The sequence below is a fragment of the Eutrema salsugineum genome, unplaced genomic scaffold (assembly GCF_000478725.1).
Source record: "Eutrema salsugineum unplaced genomic scaffold, Eutsalg1_0 scaffold_10, whole genome shotgun sequence".
In the NCBI taxonomy this organism is placed as follows: domain Eukaryota; kingdom Viridiplantae; phylum Streptophyta; class Magnoliopsida; order Brassicales; family Brassicaceae; genus Eutrema; species Eutrema salsugineum.
The window spans coordinates 11,158,364-11,175,371 of record NW_006256908.1 but is presented as its reverse complement, the minus strand read 5'-3'; the positions used below and the strand labels follow the sequence as shown (position 1 = coordinate 11,175,371).

Here is a 17,008-nt window from a genome sequence, read left to right as displayed (position 1 = left end):
ACTTCAGGCCCAAGCCCAGAAAAATATTCTTCCTTCTGAAATAATACCCCTAAATTTTGAGATATTCCTAAACTCTATAGTATTATTTCTTCTTTTTTGGTCCCCCAACTATGTTTGATTAATCCATATTTACAGAAATTTTTTAAAAATAATAAAATATAAAGTTGCGAAACATCTCAAATGTTTTTATGTTTTGCTTAATCTTTTAGTATCTTTGAAGAGTTTTTGTAACAAAACAATTAATTCATACATACATAGATATATATTTTGTTTTGTGCGAATATTGTATAGAGACTGTTTTAACTGAAGAATGTCAAAAACGTGAACTAGTCTTACAAGACCTTAAGTCTGTTCGCTCGACTTTTGAGGTTTATGCCTCTCTGGCTTTGGTTAAGGAGACTCATATTATATGGAATACAGGGTTTCCAAATCTCCCAGAACAGCAGTACTTGGCAGCAAGTTCAAACTACGCCACAAATTCTGGCAGTATTTAATACTAATAATCAGAATAATATGTTCATATGATAGACAAACTATTATTTGAGCTAAAAGTGAATATTAATACATTATGGACCATTGAACGAAAAAAATAAAAATAAATTGTAGACCACTTGCTCTCACTTAGTCGCCAAAATCAGGTGGAGATTGTATATCGATCACTCGTCGCTTGTCTCAAGGGCAGATTGTAATACTTCTTCTAAATACTTTTCTGCGGCTGCAAACTGCCTTTTCTTGTCTTCGATTGCTAGTGCAGCCAGAGCTTTGTCCTGTTTAGTGAAATGAGCAAGAAATTTACTGTCAAGTAGTGTCTAGCAACGACTAATGACAAAGAGGAGATTGACAATGTAGATCAATGAGAGAGTTTAATCAAGATTTGGAAGAACCAGAGAGATGCATCATTTTCTTAGACTCAGTGAAAAAGAAGTAAGAAAATTACCGGAGGCAAGTCCTGGTAGCTTCTTAGAGTATCAAGGACAGGTTTTGTCATCTTCTCCAATTCCTTCCTGTGTTCTGCCATTTCCACCAGCTCTCTGTGGCTGATCTTAGAAGTGTAGCCAACACGGTTGAGCAACATCTGCTCCCCAGAAAATACATAAGGGAAAAGGTACGATTATAATACTTTGCTAGCCAACATCATCAAAGTAGTTCTTATACGATCTGGATCTTTATCAGAATGTATGTTATGATATAACAGTTAACAAATTCAAAAGTAACTTATATCCTTTAATTACTAGCAAGAATATAGTTTGACCATTACTAAACTAATCCGTCCTGTTTCGGCGTGCTAAGAGTTTGTTCCAGTTTTTACATAAAGGTATTTGATTCTCAAATAGCCCCCAACAGATCTAATTGCAGAAAGGTATCTGATCCTCAGTTTACCTATTACCAAAGGAGTATGTAAAAACTGAAAGGAGAAGAAGGCGTCTACCTCATACTTCTTGTACTGCTGTATGTACTGTTCCTCCTTTGCTGCCATTACTTCCAAATTTGTTTTCCAATTCTCCATTTGTGATTCACAAGGGACTACATCGTCTTCTAGCTGCGCAAGGATTCTGTAAAAGCCCATGCAGATAAAGTAAGATCAGTCTCTTCCCAAAGGAAAAGCTTATCTTTTTTCAAAAGTGCAATATCCATGTTTCAATATCGAGAATCTTACTTCTTCAAATACGTCAGCCTCTGTATCGCTTTCCTTGTATAATCAAGAAGAACATTGGACTCTTTCTGTGCTTTCGCCCTTTTCTCCTCCACTCCAGTTTTCCTCAAAGAAATGTCTCCCATTGCAACAAGGAAACTAGACACATTTCTTCTGCATAAGTTTCCCCATTTCGAGATAGAAACACCACGCCTAATAAGAGGGCTAGCAGTGAACTCACCTGCTCAGTTCAGTGTCCCTGATGTTCAACAAATTTGCAACATTTGCAAGAACTTGAGCTGAAGAGACCACATTCGAAGGTAAGCTCTCTTGAGCCATTCCCGCACTCTCCAATATCTCTCTAATCCTAGCCGCTACATCAACAAATTTCCACCCAGAGATCTTACAAATCACACAGCCAGTAAACAGAGAAACATAATCCCCAAGAAAAAAAAACCCATTTTTTTTCTCAAACAGTATATATAGCGTGATCCAGAACAGCAATACAGATGAGAAACTCATGATGATTACAACAAGAGTCATAATCGAAGCAGACAAGCAAATCGAATTAGGGAGTAGAAGCAAATACCTTGAGCACGATATTCCGAAGCCTTTTGACGAAAATCGTTGGCGACAATGCTTGCAGCCTGGGACTTGGCTTGAGAAGCGGTGGCGAGATTATACAAATGGGCGATGCTTCGATGAGTGTAGTCGAAATTGGGGACTTCTCTGCCGGCGGCTTCAAACTGGGATATGAGCCACGCCTTCACTTCCGCGATCCGTGCGGCGTCAGAACCTCCCTTGGCTTCGCTCACTGCCGCGGGATCACCATTGACGTCGCTCATCGTCTCTCTTCTCTTCCAAATGTGGGAAAAATTCGCACACTGTTTCGGATCAAACAAGGAAGAGAGCAATTGAAACCAGTTAACAGCTCGAAACTTTGGGTGATTTGGGTGATGCGAATGCGATCACGTTCAAGTTCGCCGAAACCCTAGATTTTCCAATTTTGGGAAAGAGAGGTTATTCGTGTCGGAGCAGTGTTAACAGTAAAGTATTTGAAAAATGAAGATGGAAAAAATCAAGAGATACTGACCATCATAATATACACGCTTACAACTTCACCCACTAACCAAAAAATTACAAAAATTTCGAGTGCATTTTATCATGTTTGTAGAGGACCCTCAGCTGAGGTACTCACCATCACGAGTTTGAGCCCCGGCTACTGCGGAATTCACATATGGGCTGTAGCGTTCCAGGAGCCGACACATGGAGTGCTATTTGGCCGCCCACGTGACTAGTCTGGAAATTAAAAGAAATTTCGACAAAAAAAAATGTTTGTAGAAAATTTATCCATATACTGTACGATAAATTCATAAAATTCTTCTAATTTTTTTCTTTTTTAGGTTAAAGATTCTTCTAACATTTTACGCATGTGGTTGAGCAACCTTATCCTCTATGTTCTCAATTAGCATAAAAAAATAGAGGAAAATTAAACTAAGTTAATTTTGCATGTTATCAAATTAGCATTAAAAAAAATTGGTCTTAACTCGTAGGCTTCGAATGGTTGTGTTATATGAATTGGAACGGACAAAACATACCAAGAATAACAATTCAAAGTGTTCAATCATGTTAGGGATGCTCCGTTAGTTCGTTCCATATAGTGCAAGTAATTGATTTGTAACTTTTTCTTCTTCTAATTTTCAAGTCTCAAAAGAATAGTCAATGACAATAATAGTTAGCAATAAAAAATTGTTTTGTTTTATTATTGATGTCATACTCCAATAAACATTTATATGAAAATGAAGCATTTTTTCCTTTCTTTCAAACCACTAATATTCAGCAAATAACACATTCTGGTCCAACACTAAACCAATCCCTCTCTCGTATTTGTTCTTGAATTTCAATCTTCAATAAAAAATTTATTTTTCCTTCATATCCGATTAATTCTTTCTATCAAAGATATAGTTTGATCCACATGGGCTCAAACTTGTGCTGCTCTCGTGATCCAGATACCACGGAAAGTACTACGGGCAACACCGGTGACCAGAGCTGGCCAACCGGCGACGACAAATTTCTATCGGACACAAGAACGTTTTCCGTGAAGGAGCAAGAGCATCAGCTTAAGGCAGCGAGATTGGAGGAGCAAAGACTTAGCCGTGAAGCCGAGAAAGTCAACACATGGGTCAAACAAGATTCAGCCAGATTCGACCATCGTCCATAGTTGACCAAGCCTTCTTTATAAGGCTCATGCATAATTTTGTATATCTATGTTCTATATGAAAGTATGAAACACAAACTTATAATTATTAAAGTTGTTTGGTTTAAAGACCACAAAAGAAACAAAAACTTAACAGGTTTTGACATCAATACATGATATACTGATTCCTACACACAAGAAAGCTAAATAAACAGAACGATCTTAATTACCAGACGCATCGGTACGTAACATTCGACTCAGTGAGGTCGTCTTTGTATGTGACCTTCACGACTTGCCCTTCCTCTAGCCCGTAGTATCGCACAGTCGGGTCTTGCTTCGATAACCGAGGAAGCTAACCAAAAGGGAAACATAAATACATATATATTATAAAAAAAAATTAGCTTAGAGAAAGCTGGCTCAGAGTTCCTAGCAATGATCCAAGTACAAAAAACTTGCTTACTTGTTTCTCCTCAATACTGAACTTCTTGAGAAGTGATTTCTTCTCTTTATCATTTAAAACCTGATGTTTTGGCCTTAAGACATGTTTGGTTATGTTAACCAGCAAATCGGTTATCTAACAATACAACAAGGCAGCAACAAAGATGTTATCAACCTACTGAGAATTAAGTCGAAACAACTCATACTCTACCAAGGTAATCAAGATAAAGATAAAGATATATATATATATATACATATATATATATATATATATATATATATACCTGAAATAACTCGACCTTGAACGAGAAGAGTTCAAAGGAGTTCCAAGCTTGATTTGTTATATGACTTTGCAGGACCAAAATCAGTCCGGTTATACTTTCTCGGCTAAGTATGTGTGCTGCAATGCCACGCACCGCATTGACTTTAACTATACCACTTTGGCAGAACAATACCGCTATCTGAAATTCAAATTAGAGAAATTTCTTGACAATACAGTGATTACAACAAATAAAAAAGGTGTCTTTCAAACAAAACAACATCTTTGAAGAGTTCTTCAACAATGTCTTAGGCCTTATGTACTACATTTCAACATTCTTGTCACAGATCTATACTAAAGTAATGGTAACAGACTTTAATGGTAGCCAATGGCCAAGCAGGTGAGCGATTTAGCTGTTTATTTAGTGGCACTGGTTTTTGGGAAACTCAAACATGATAGTCCGAAATTCAAGATGATTAGCATAAGACCAAAATGCCAAATATATATATTTTTTTATTTGCATATCTATCTGAAAACAATTTGAAGCTCTTAAATGTTAAAACGTTCTAATTAAGATTCAAAATACTATTATGGTGACTTGATAATATAAAATTTTCAATAATTCCAAATGAGTTTAATTTTTTCAAATATATTTTTAATTTAAAATTTTAAATCTAACGTAGTTGAAAACACTATAAAGACCAAATGGTGCACGCTAAAAAAATCGTTAATCTACTACTTATAAACGTTTATAATTTTGCATATCTATCTGAAAACAATTTGAAGCTTTTAAAGTTGACAAATGTAAAACAATGCAACAACTGACAGGTACAATTGATATAAGGTCCAATATGTATGATTCTAAGAGATTACCAGACTGGGTGTAGACCGAGATTTTGATAGCTTCGGAGATGAACAAGTTAAGTCAGCTGCTTGACAAAACTGGAAAATCATGGGGACTGAGAGCTGGCGTAGTTTATGAAAAAGTTGAGGGTGGAAAAACTTTTGTTTTGCCTTTACGATAGTAAGCCACTATGATATATAATTTTATTGCTTGTTACAAAATTGAAATCTAATTATTGTAAAACTTCTATATCGATAGTTGGAGAATTTGTAAAATAATATATAACGGGTAAATGCCAATCCATTTATTGCCAGTTAATTTTAAGTTAGAAGCTCATAAATTCATATTTGACACTAACTTGTGTTTCTTTTTTTTGGTAGAAATGAGACTATCAACTTTGCCACCTTAGGTTTTGCTTCTGCTTCTAGTGATACTTACTATCTGGTGAACTCTGCCATGGTTTGATGGTGAAACCAAAGGCACGCCAAGAAGAGATCGGGATCTGAAGAAAGGGAAAAAATATGATATAAAAGGATTAAAAACTATAAAGATCTAGTTGTTTCTTTACAACCTACGTCATTAGTAAACTGATAATAATCATGGAATAGAATTTGCTGATCAATAGGAATTTGCGACTGCGTTACTTCAGTACCAAATTTTTATCTTCTGACTTTACTATTGCTTAAGTAAAGGGGTTAAAACAATGAGACTACATCATCTTCTGCCATTACTTCCAAATTTGTTTTACAATTCTCCATTTGTGATTCACAAGGGACTACATCGTCTTCTAGCTGCGCCAAGATTCTGTAAAAGCCCGTCAGATAAAGTAAGGTCAGGCTTTTCCCAAAGGAAAAGCTTATCTGTTGAAAGGCAATATAACGAATTTTACTTCTTCAAATACGTCAGCCTCTGTATTTCATTGTATAATTAAGAAGAACATTGGACTCCTACTGTGCTTTAGACCAATGTTCAAACATATTCGATCAAACATATCTTTAAAACAAGGTATATCTCTAATTTCTCTTCCTCGCTTCACAAGAACATCAATGGAACACAACGGATCAAACACACATCTTTAAAACACAGTATATCTCTAATTTTTCTTCCTCCCTTTCACAAGAACATCTATGAAACAAATCTAATCACTAGACACAACACTTGTTACAACGTACCAATCCATTCTCATTGCATCCATTGCATCTCTTAAACACATCTTCTTGTTCCTCAAACACTTTAGTACTACCACCACAATTAGTACACAGCACAAACCTTGCATCCCCGCAGCTTTCGCAAGCTCCTACGGATTCACAAACAGGAAACCCTTTCAACATCTCTCTCAATTCACCTCCATCGTTGAGTTTCTTGATCTCCTCCATACCACCAATGTGTGTGCCTCTTATAAACACATTTGGCAAACAAACCGGCTTCTCTTCGCCAAGTGCATTCTGAAGCTCTTTTCTGTATCTGGAGTCCATTGAGATGTCGCGTTCCTCTACCGCAACCTGAAACCCTCTCAATATCGTTCTTACGCAACAGCAATCCTCATAAGTCTTTCGAATTCCTCTCAGGCTAGTGAAGTACAATACTATCTTGTTCTTGTTGTCTTCTGTTTCTGGCAATCTTGGTTTCTCTTGCTCTTCCAATGTCTGAGCACTTAGTGAACTCGAGGATACAGATTCTGGTAAACTGATTAAAGTCGATTGATTTGACTGGCTGCAAGAGACTGATTTAGAGTTTTTGCCAAGTTGTTTGGAAGACAATGCTTTCTTGTAAGACGAGATGATATTAGGATCTAAATCAGAGAGAAAAGACTCTTCAGACAAATGTTTCCACAGAGGTTGCTTGGGTTTAGAAGGCAATGGAATCCAGTCTTCCTCATCTTCTTCGATTCTCACGATCTCGTAAGATTCGTCCAGTTTCAACGGAGACCCGTTCACACCCTCGTCTCGTTTCGCGATGGGTTTAGAGAAAGACTCCAACTTTACGGCGGAATTACGCTTACCGGTAACGGAATTCTCAAAACCGAGTTCGTCGTCGAGATCGTTCATGAGCTCCCATGTGTTAATGACTGAGTCAGGAGACAACGAGTCGCGTGACTCCTCCGGTTCAGGCGTCGTCTTATGATTCTCCCCGGAAACGGAGATATGGGGCAATGCTTGTCCATCGAGATCGACGAGTAGAAGAGAACCGTAAGTGGTGGATGTGAGGGAGACAAGGTGGTGCGTGTCGCCTTTTTTAACCGGTGGATGATGAATCGACGGCATCGGAAATGAGAAAGCTCTGGGGACCGTCGTAGATGACGACGGGAATCGGGAAGAAGAAACTGTTTCCGGAGGTGAATATGACGCCGAGAAAGACGAAGAAGAAGAAGAAGAAGAAGAAGAAGAAGAAGAAGAAGAAACTGTTTTCGAAGCAGAGGAACCCATAATTTCGAATCAGCAGGGGAAAGAAGAACAAATGGCGTCGTTGTTTTAAAGTTTCGAACAATCTTTCTTTCTTTCTTTCTGGGTTTCTTGTGCTGTTCCTTTGTCGGAGAATATAAAGGAGAAGAGAGAGAAAGAAAACAGGTGGAAAGGAGCTGTCTAGGTAAGTTGGAGGTGGAAGATGGTGAAACACTAAAGAAGACGATGGTAATGTTGATTTTACGATATCAAAATTTGATTTTATTGGATAATTAAGGAAAGTCTTTATTTAATTTGACCCTATATTTAGAGCTTAATCATAAATCAAAACAAAGTAAACTGTGTTGCAATAAGTAAATAAAATGTCAAGATCCTTAAAAACTGCATATAACTTCTAAATTTGAACTTAGCCAAATACTTCCACTAAAATATTTTTTGGAGAAATGTGGACAACACGGTATAACCTACACAAACTTTATATAAAACTTAAAAGAATTTTCACTCATAAACCTGTTTATTTAACTTAATAGTTCTAGACAGGAGTGATACTCTGCTAGTTACTTCTAATTATGGATTAAACTTAACAGAAATTTAGCAAACAAAAATATTAAAAGTTGAAAACGTTAACACCGATTATGGAAAAATTAATTTAACATGCCTTAGTCTCCAATCCAAAAAGATAATGAGCTGTAGAGAAATTGAGCTCTGCACTGATATTCTATGTTATATGAGAATAAAAACGAAACTGAATTGCACAAGGCACACTCATTGACGATTCCTTTGGTACTTTTGCCTTTGCCTTTGCCTTTTCTAATGATGAAGCAAAAGTATTATTAAATTTAAAATAAAATAACAATTAAAATAAAAGAGAAAGCAAGATGGGCAAAAGAAGAAACTTAATTTGTTTTTCTATAAAAAGAAGTAAAGCTTAATAACTTATCCGTAAAGAAAAAGATCCCTAACGCGCTAAATTTGTTTAGAATAATATTTCAAGTTTTCGGTTAGAACATTTGAGTTATACAAAAAAATGTGATCTTGGTTGCTCTATTTGCTTAAGATATACATTAGAATGTATTTCTGACATAAATCCTTACTCATTACAACTGCAACTACATTTTGTTTTGTAATTCTATAGACATCTGAATAATTCTCTACAAAGCTTAATATCAGGCAATGTAACCAAAAGGGAGTTCTTGATATCACACTTTGAAGTTTGAAGTAACAAGAAAGAAGCATCAATATCAAGAACTCCCGTAACAATATACCAGAAACACAACATTATTTTCTCAAATCAACAGAAACTCACACAAATTGAAACGTATTATATAAAATCAATTCCTCTTTACATCGACCAAACGACCTCTATATATGTATATATAAATCCAAGCTCTTCAGTTTAAGGGATTGGAGTGATTTAGAGACGATTCTCATCAGGGAAAAAAAATTGAAAAAAGAAACAGTTCTCTTAAATCAAGGATAGGAGATGGTGAAAACACACTAAAGGAATGTAGAATCTTTTAATCGATCATCCAACATGGAAAGGGCCAATTTCTCGGTTTCGGAGAGAACCGGCGATTTCGTCGGCGATAGTTAAACATGTGAAAATCCAGCCGCTGAGAGCAAACCACACCGTTTTGGTCAGATGCATCGCCATTTCCAAAGGCATCGCCATTCTAAAACACTTTTATCTCTCTTAAACTCGCAACCAATATTGATATGCCTGCAGAGAAACCATTGGGAAGATCCAGTGGGTGAAGCTTACGGTGAAGGAAGAGAAATATGAAATAAAACTCCACACGTGCCACACGGGGGGCTCTTTTAACCAATAAGATGTTGCCAAGTGTTAAGACTTTGCACCAGCCGCGTCTCTTTCTGGCCAGCTAGGAGAGCGTTAGGCGACACATCAGTGTTCAACCAATAAATACTGAGCTTGAAAAGATCCAGATCCGACCCGAATGTTTTATATTGAACCGACCCAAATCCTTGTTTATCATGCAAATTGTGATATATTTTTAAAACTACCAGAATAAATGACACTTCCACAACGAACCAATTATTCCCATATAATTGAAAGAAGTCGTCAATGAGGTGGCACAATTAGTATTTATATGTGATAAATCATTCAAAGAAATAAGTTTAATGCCATTTTTTTTGCATTTATTACTAAAAAACAATTCCAACCAAATTAAAAATCAAAAAGTGATGGTTCAATTAGATCAGCCTACTGGGTCATAGTGGGCTCGAAAGGCAACGGCCCGTTATCCTTCCACCGTCGAGAGCGGGAGGTTGACGCTGCTCTGTGAAACCAGCCTTACGCAATCTCCCCCACTCTAAGAGGCATATGATCCAAGCCTTCGCTCAAATCCCATGCCTCAACTCCCAACTTGGAATGGGCAGGCCAGATTAAAGCCCGCCCGAACCCGGCCCAGTGGATCGATCGAACGTTCCATCACCCTGTAGTCTCCACTTGGATCACAAGCCCGCGTTACTGAGCTCGACGTTCAAATTATGTAAACTCCACTATTATATACAACAAAGAAAGGCTTTGTTTTACCGATGTGGGACAAATAGCCTATACTTAATAAAAGGTCTTCTTAATGGAGATTTAATATAAATCTCATCTGAGTCGTGTCGTTCCCAGGAATTACAATTTGGAGCAGTGCTTTAAATTGGAGCAAAGTTTGAGTCTTTGCTTGGCTTGACACCGGAAACAAAGTTTAAGATTTTGTCAATTGGGTGTTGCCCATCACAAGCATCCTCTTGGGCATCATTCATTTTCAGCTTCTGATTCTGATTCTCGTGCTTTGCTTATCAGATTCAGAGCCACAGAAGATTCCGACCACTTCCGATTTTACTGATTTGAGGTTTTAGTATTGAGTAACCTGATTTGCTTTCCGTTCTCTCTGCTGTTCTTCGAGATTTTTTTAACGTTTCTTGCTTGTTTGTGAATCTCTGTACGTTCACCTTTTGCATACAATTTTCTAGCGACGAAATCGTTTTTGAGAGAACCTAGGAATCCTGCTGTGTTTATATGTGTTTGGTAAATTACATCAATTTTCTCAGTTCTGATAAGATTCAATACTGATTCTCAAAAGCTCCAATCTTTGCAATGGATTCTGTTCGTAACTTTGGAACTGTTTGTTTGGTCAAAAACTTTGGAACTGTTTATCAATAAATTTCCTAAAAATCTTGTGGGTTTCAGTTTCTGTATTAAAAAAAAATAAAAAACCATAACAGAAATAGAGGGAACAAAAGAATCCACTACTGTTTGCAAAATTTCTTTTGTTTCTTCGCTCTGATGCTGCTCATCTCTTTCAGGGACCTTGTCGTTGTCCTTGCCATTGGAGATCATTTTGGTTTTGAGCCGTTGTTAGTGTCCCATCACCTTAACGACAAGAGAAGAAAAATCAAGAAACAAGTAAGATCAGAGATGACAAGAGAATAGCTATAATTATACAAACCAGATTTGTATTGTGCGGAAAGGGTTTTGCTACTTACCAATGCCTGGATTGTTGAAAGCTTCAGATTCAGGATGATGACGTTTTACTCCTCGTGCTTGTTGCTGATCAACGCTTGTATACATTTGCATTGGTTGGTAGGTGTCAACGTTTGTATAACATAACTGTTGGTCAACGCTTTCTCCATATTGGAACCCGTTGCTGCTGCCTCCTCCATATTGCATCCCATTGCTGAGTCCTCCATATTGCATCATGTTGCTGCTGCCTTCTCCATTTTGCATCATGTTGCTTCCTCCTCCATATTGGAACCCGTTGCTTCCTCCTCCATATTGCACTGTTTGCTGCGCTTCTACTGAGAAGTTTTGTTGCACCTGCGATTGCTGTTGGTATTGTCCATCTAGGTCGTAAAGCTGTTCATTGGACTGCATTACTAGTTGTTCTGGTAATTCCATATCCCTGTCCAGGAAACTCGGTGCGTGTTCTCCAATATCGCCTCCAAAGTCAAATGTAGAAAGGTATTCTTGTGCAACGGTTTGACCTCCAGTATCTATGGGGAAAGAAAAAGAGAATCAATCATACAAATGTTTAAGAAGAAAGGGTTGAAACAATGACAGATCAAAGGAAAAAAGAGAGAGAGAGAGAGAGAGATTCAAGTCTTCTCATTACAGAAAGGATCATTAGATGAAGACCACTGATCAATTGCTGCTGGTACATAGGTTGGAGCTCCAAGGTAGTCATCTGTACGGAAAGTAAAGGAAACTGATTCAATAAATGCTCAAGTACAAGGGTTAAAACAATGAGAGAAACAGAGAGTAGAGTTGAGTCTTCTCTGTACAAGCAGGATCAGTAGATTGACACCATTGATCAGTAGTTGCTGGTGCAATGGTTGGAGCGTCAATATATATATCTACGGGGAAAGAAAAGGAGATTGGTTCATACAAATGCTTTAATGTAAAAGGGTTAAAACAATGAGAGATAAAAAGAAAAAGGTTGGTTTTTTTTCTTTACAATCAGGATCATAAGATGTGCACGATCGACCAGTGGTTGCTAGTGCGTTGGTTGGATCTCCAAGATTGTTATCTGCGGGGAAAGAAAATGAAAATGATTCATACAAACGCTCAAGTAAAAAGGTTAACTTTAAACAATAAGAGAAGATTGAGTCTTTTCTTTACAAGCAAGATTATTGGTTGTAGGCAATGTATAATAATCATGGAGAATATTTTCCTGATCATTAGGAATTTGCGACTGCGTTACTGCAAAACAGAGAGACATAGTATAAGAAATTGAGTTTACGAGCACGAGTGTAATACCAAATATTTATCTTCTGACATTACCTATTGGATCAGTAGTTGCTGGTGCAAAGGTTGTAGCTCCAAGATAGTTATCTGCTGAAAGAAAAGGAAACTGATTCATATAAATGCTAAAGTAAAAGGGTTAAAAGAACTAGAGAGAAAGACTTAGTCTTTTCTTTACAAGCAAGATCGTTGGATGTAGACCATTGATGGAGTTGGTTTTGCGGATCATAAGGAATCTGCAACTGCGTTACTACAAAACAGAGAGACGGAAGGAATTCTTAGAAGTCAAAAGTGCAAGAAATCAAAATGAAAGTACCAAATTTTGCCTGGCTTTACCTGATGAACCATTTGCATCAGGCAATGCTGAGCTTGCAAAACTCGCCTTTGTCGTGTAAGCTACGGAATGAACAGATAATTCAAACAAATCAAACCCAATTTTGAAAGAAAAAAAAGTGTATTAGTTTAGAGACATCATTAGAGAGCTTTACAAGGTGTAGTAGTAGTAGCTAGCTTTTCCAAGAGACGACTTCCTTCAGGGTGTTGAAGAAAAGCCCGGATCGCAGCTGCACAAAGACAAACATAAACCAAATCTTTCGTAAAGGTCTATCACTAAATAATCCACAAGAAGAGTCTGTGTTAAACGTACGTGATGCACCACAAATATCAAGATCTCCATGCTCGAACATCACAGATACGTGCTTAGCAAGCATATCATTGAACATCTTTAACTGACGAGCAACTCTGCATCTTAAGATGTAATTCTTGAAGAAATCTGGACTCTCTCTTTGAAGCTGCTCCCAAACTAACAAGTGCAAAAACCCAAAAATTTATAGATAACCAATCAAGAATCAAATTTTGTAAACAATTTGTTTGGAATGTGGCGATGTTACAGTCTTACTTGATTTGGTGAGATTGGGACTAATTTGTTCATTCTTCTGCAGATAATCCGCGGTTTCATCCACGTCCATGTACTTTTGAATACAGCTCTCGATTTTGTTCTTTACCTGAAACAGAGCAACAACAACAACGATAGCAAAGGTGAAACAGAGTAGGTAAACAATAAGCTTCCGAGAATCATGGTGCCACGAATTTTATAGACTTTTAGTGAAGAAGGAAATATTACGTAGTCTTTGCTCTCTAAAGCATTACGGCAGCTGCAGATAGCTTTGTGTTGACATGGTTCGGCCATAACTTGGAGGAAGACGATGATCTCAAGAAAGATTCTTTAAGATTCTCTTTATCTCACTCTCTATCTATAGACAACCCGACTCTTCTTAGATATTCCTTCGGTCATCTTTGACCTGTTCGACTTGTGAAACTACCTTACAGAGAATCTAAAATCTATTTTTAACCACTTAAAAGTTAGTTTTATGGGTCCCACAGAATCTTCTACTTAATTTTTTGAATGGAATATTCTATTTTAACTGAAAATAAAGTTCTCATGTAAAAAATATATACAGAATATATCTCCCTACGTAAATTCAGCATTTTGTAGCTTATTAAAATTCAAAATACTTTTGTGCATTCAAAAAATCTGTAAAAGTTATATTTTTTGTTTGATTTAATATTAAAACTGTCCAGAATCTTCTACTTAATTTTTTTTTTAAATTCTGTCTATATAGATAACTAAAATCTTGTTGAAAAAAAGTAGATAATTTTATTTTTTATAATGAACGAACAATATGATGACAAAATTTTTTTAAAAAAATGTAATAACTAAACTTTTACTAAAAATATAAAAATCCATAAACCAATGACTACAAACTAAATTATTTGATGTTCTCTTACTAAGAAAATTAACATTACGCATTTCTTTTGTTTTAGACTATCTAGACCATATGTGCCTAATAAGCTGAAATATGTAACCGGCCGCTATATTTATTCAAGCACATAGAGATTATATCTCATGTTTGCTGGAAAACAAAGCAAAGAAGCCAAGAACTCAAACAAAAATTAAAAAGAAACAAAAGAAAACTCAGCAAAAGTTTTACTCTTGAGATTGAGATTGTGTTGATACCAAAAGAAAAAAAAAACAGTAAACAAAACTGGGAATTTACTGATAATTACCATAGTGAACAATAACAAGTAACAACCAATTACCATCATCATCTACATATATCTCCCCTCTTCAGTCTCTATGGCAACCCTGTATTTACCAGAAGAAGCATTCCTACAAACAACCTATAAAAAAAACTGGTCTGAAGTTGTGATTTCACTGTATTTAGGACGTGACCGATCAGTAGAAATCACTTCTTCCATTGCTTTCCTCTTATTACTACTCAACATTGCTTCGTGTTGTTCGGATTCAAGTTCTTGATGGAGAGGCAAGATTTCAATTACCGATGAATCTTCTTCTATCTCCGGTTTCAAAGCTGCGATCTCTTCTTTACCTGGTTTCTCAGTCTCTTTCTTCAATTTGGTTTTCATCATATGAGGTTTTAACTTGGTAACATCAGCCAGCTTTACCGGTTTCAAGAAAAACTCTTCAGCTCCTTCTTCCAGACATCTGTTGTTTCAATTATTCAGGACATTATATTAGTCTAAAATTCCAGATCCATTGCAAGAAACTACTTCATGTTTCTTTCAGTCCAAAGTCTAAGACTTGTTGTTCAGATCTAAGAATCAAATAATACTAATGCCAATTCACATATCAATAAGACTAGAAATTAAAATTAATTATGAAACAGAGGCATACCTGGAGATTCTAGCAGGAACGTTCTCAGATGACATAATTACTACTGGTATGCTTTTAAATGCTGCTGATTCCTACATAATCACATAAGTTTCTTCTCAGGGAAAAAGAAAACACATTGTTCATATAACATACAATGACATAAAGAAAGAAAGTTTAAGCGAGTGGGAAAATATTCCAAGGAGATATCTCCATTGACATTCTCAATCAGAACTAAAGAGAACACCTTTATTTCTTTTTCTGGAAAACGAATTTCCCAGAGATGGAAAAGACAGCAACCCAATTGAGAAAATTACCCAGAACTCGAAGAAGAAGAAGAAATACCTTAACTCTCTTGAGCAAATCATAACCAGTCATGCCAGGCATACAATAATCTGTAATTATAAGATTTATTTCAACTTCCTGCCCATAACCACAAACAAACAAATCTCAATAAAATCAATTGCAGATTCGATTCGTTCGAAAGAAATTCAGTTGAATCATGAATGAATAAATGAATAAAAACTGAACCTGATGAGTTACTGGTGATGTAGAGAGCACATTTGGGTCCTCGCTCTCATCATTACTTTCTCTCAAACCCAGAAATTCGAGAGCTTTAGAGCCTGAATCAACTGTAGTTACTGCAAATATACGAAACAGAAGAAAGCTTTTTAGAACCTTTTTCTAATTCTCCAATAACACAGCTGAAAGATTTTGGCTTTTTATCTGTTAACCTTGACATGAGGACTTTTGAAGCAATCTCTCTATCATTTTCCGATCGAAGAGACTATCATCAACAGCCAAAACATGGAACTGTGACTCTGTTACCACACCCATTGTGGAAACTGAATAGAAAATTGAGAGATCTGAATCTAAAATCAACAAAACCAGTAGCAAAGTTTCCAACTTTGTTTTTGTTTTGTTTTCCTCCCGTTTCTTTCTTTTCTGAGAATGTAGGAAAGAGTTTTCAATGAGCTTAGGAGATATGGAGAAGAAATAAAAAGGGTTGTATTTTTCACCTCAAATCTCGGAGAGAGAATAGAGAGAGGAACAGGCCAGAAGAAAAAAAAAACAAAATTGGATCTAGCTTTGAGTTACGGACTAAGCAAGTTTTGAGGGATTAAAGTAATTTTCCGAGAAGGCAATGAAAGAAAGAAATTAAATAAAGTTTTGTAATGGATAAAATAATGAAAGAAATCTATATGAAGATTTTAAAGGATTTGTTTTATCCAACAAAGACTTTATAGGATTAAGATAAGAAGATGAGGGATTTGATTAATATATATATATATATATAAATATAGATAATTATATACTATCACAACCACATGCATTGTTATTTGACGCCCATAGATAGTTGTTTAAGAGGGCTGGCAATATAAATAGTTGTGTTGGAGGTTTTCTTTGAGTTGTTGTCTAAATCTTATGTATACACATTCAAATTCGACAACGATACTGATAAAAGTCAGTAGACTATAACAAAAAATGAAACGACTAACCAGATATTTTACAACTTATTAATTAAACAAGCCGTTCATTTCTTAATTAATGTTCATCAAAATGATTATATATAGGGTTTTACAATTTATCTGATTTCTTTTTAACGTTTAGTCAAATAGTAGTTCGAATATTAATAAATTGCGTTTTCGTTCTTAGTTTAATGTGTGAAAATAAAATGTATCGAAGAGAACAAAATATGCATGGATATGGTTTAACTAAATAATTTATCCATTTTTTGTTTGACGATTTTTTTATTAATGGAAATATTTTTCTTTTGGAATTCATATATTATGTTGAGATGTCACCGATCA

At 36.0% G+C, this 17,008-nt stretch overlaps 7 protein-coding genes across 8 annotated transcripts; 1 reads left to right on the top strand and 6 right to left on the bottom strand.

Moving 5' to 3' along the window:
• Window positions 1-448: 448 nt before the first annotated feature.
• LOC18027743 (AUGMIN subunit 1) lies at window positions 449-2,697 on the bottom strand. The gene is made up of 6 exons (XM_006411338.2): window positions 2,223-2,697; window positions 1,875-2,007; window positions 1,658-1,792; window positions 1,430-1,553; window positions 938-1,075; window positions 449-767 (listed from the first exon to the last, which is right to left on the bottom strand). Exons 1-6 carry the CDS (start codon window positions 2,476-2,478, stop codon window positions 657-659), a joined length of 897 nt encoding a protein of 298 aa, XP_006411401.1. The 5' UTR covers window positions 2,479-2,697; the 3' UTR covers window positions 449-656.
• A 771-nt stretch (window positions 2,698-3,468) lies between these two features.
• Window positions 3,469-3,959, top strand: LOC18027742. The gene has a single exon (XM_006411337.2). It carries the CDS (start codon window positions 3,609-3,611, stop codon window positions 3,852-3,854), a length of 246 nt encoding a protein of 81 aa, XP_006411400.1. The 5' UTR covers window positions 3,469-3,608; the 3' UTR covers window positions 3,855-3,959.
• A 97-nt stretch (window positions 3,960-4,056) lies between these two features.
• On the bottom strand, window positions 4,057-5,481 carry LOC18027741 (DNA-directed RNA polymerases IV and V subunit 5B). Its single transcript, XM_006411336.1, has 4 exons — window positions 5,401-5,481; window positions 4,553-4,729; window positions 4,291-4,404; window positions 4,057-4,182 (listed from the first exon to the last, which is right to left on the bottom strand). The coding sequence occupies exons 1-4, from the start codon at window positions 5,479-5,481 to the stop codon at window positions 4,057-4,059; spliced, it is 498 nt and encodes a 165-aa protein (XP_006411399.1).
• Window positions 5,482-6,399: 918 nt separating this feature from the next.
• LOC18027740 (uncharacterized protein At5g39865) lies at window positions 6,400-7,858 on the bottom strand. Its single transcript, XM_006411335.2, has one exon. The coding sequence runs from the start codon at window positions 7,795-7,797 to the stop codon at window positions 6,517-6,519; it is 1,281 nt and encodes a 426-aa protein (XP_006411398.1). The 5' UTR covers window positions 7,798-7,858; the 3' UTR covers window positions 6,400-6,516.
• A 1,217-nt stretch (window positions 7,859-9,075) lies between these two features.
• Window positions 9,076-9,530, bottom strand: LOC112081470. Its single transcript, XM_024148181.1, has one exon. The coding sequence runs from the start codon at window positions 9,443-9,445 to the stop codon at window positions 9,299-9,301; it is 147 nt and encodes a 48-aa protein (XP_024003949.1). The 5' UTR covers window positions 9,446-9,530; the 3' UTR covers window positions 9,076-9,298.
• Window positions 9,531-10,965: 1,435 nt separating this feature from the next.
• LOC18027739 lies at window positions 10,966-13,978 on the bottom strand. The gene is made up of 13 exons (XM_024148460.1): window positions 13,650-13,978; window positions 13,425-13,530; window positions 13,173-13,328; window positions 13,015-13,089; window positions 12,863-12,922; window positions 12,705-12,776; window positions 12,566-12,619; window positions 12,404-12,484; window positions 12,240-12,311; window positions 12,067-12,138; window positions 11,898-11,969; window positions 11,272-11,778; window positions 10,966-11,158 (listed from the first exon to the last, which is right to left on the bottom strand). The coding sequence occupies exons 1-13, from the start codon at window positions 13,713-13,715 to the stop codon at window positions 11,088-11,090; spliced, it is 1,464 nt and encodes a 487-aa protein (XP_024004228.1). The 5' UTR covers window positions 13,716-13,978; the 3' UTR covers window positions 10,966-11,087.
• A 500-nt stretch (window positions 13,979-14,478) lies between these two features.
• LOC18027738 (two-component response regulator ARR8) lies at window positions 14,479-16,208 on the bottom strand. 2 transcript variants are annotated; one of them, XM_006411333.2, is made up of 5 exons: window positions 15,932-16,208; window positions 15,729-15,838; window positions 15,543-15,620; window positions 15,222-15,292; window positions 14,479-15,032 (listed from the first exon to the last, which is right to left on the bottom strand). In XM_006411333.2, the coding sequence occupies exons 1-5, from the start codon at window positions 16,032-16,034 to the stop codon at window positions 14,708-14,710; spliced, it is 687 nt and encodes a 228-aa protein (XP_006411396.1). In that variant the 5' UTR covers window positions 16,035-16,208; the 3' UTR covers window positions 14,479-14,707. The 2 variants fall into 2 exon arrangements, with proteins under 2 accessions (XP_006411396.1, XP_024003671.1); XM_024147903.1 differs by having other exon boundaries at window positions 14,482-15,032; window positions 15,543-15,592; window positions 15,932-16,004.
• Window positions 16,209-17,008: the final 800 nt, after the last annotated feature.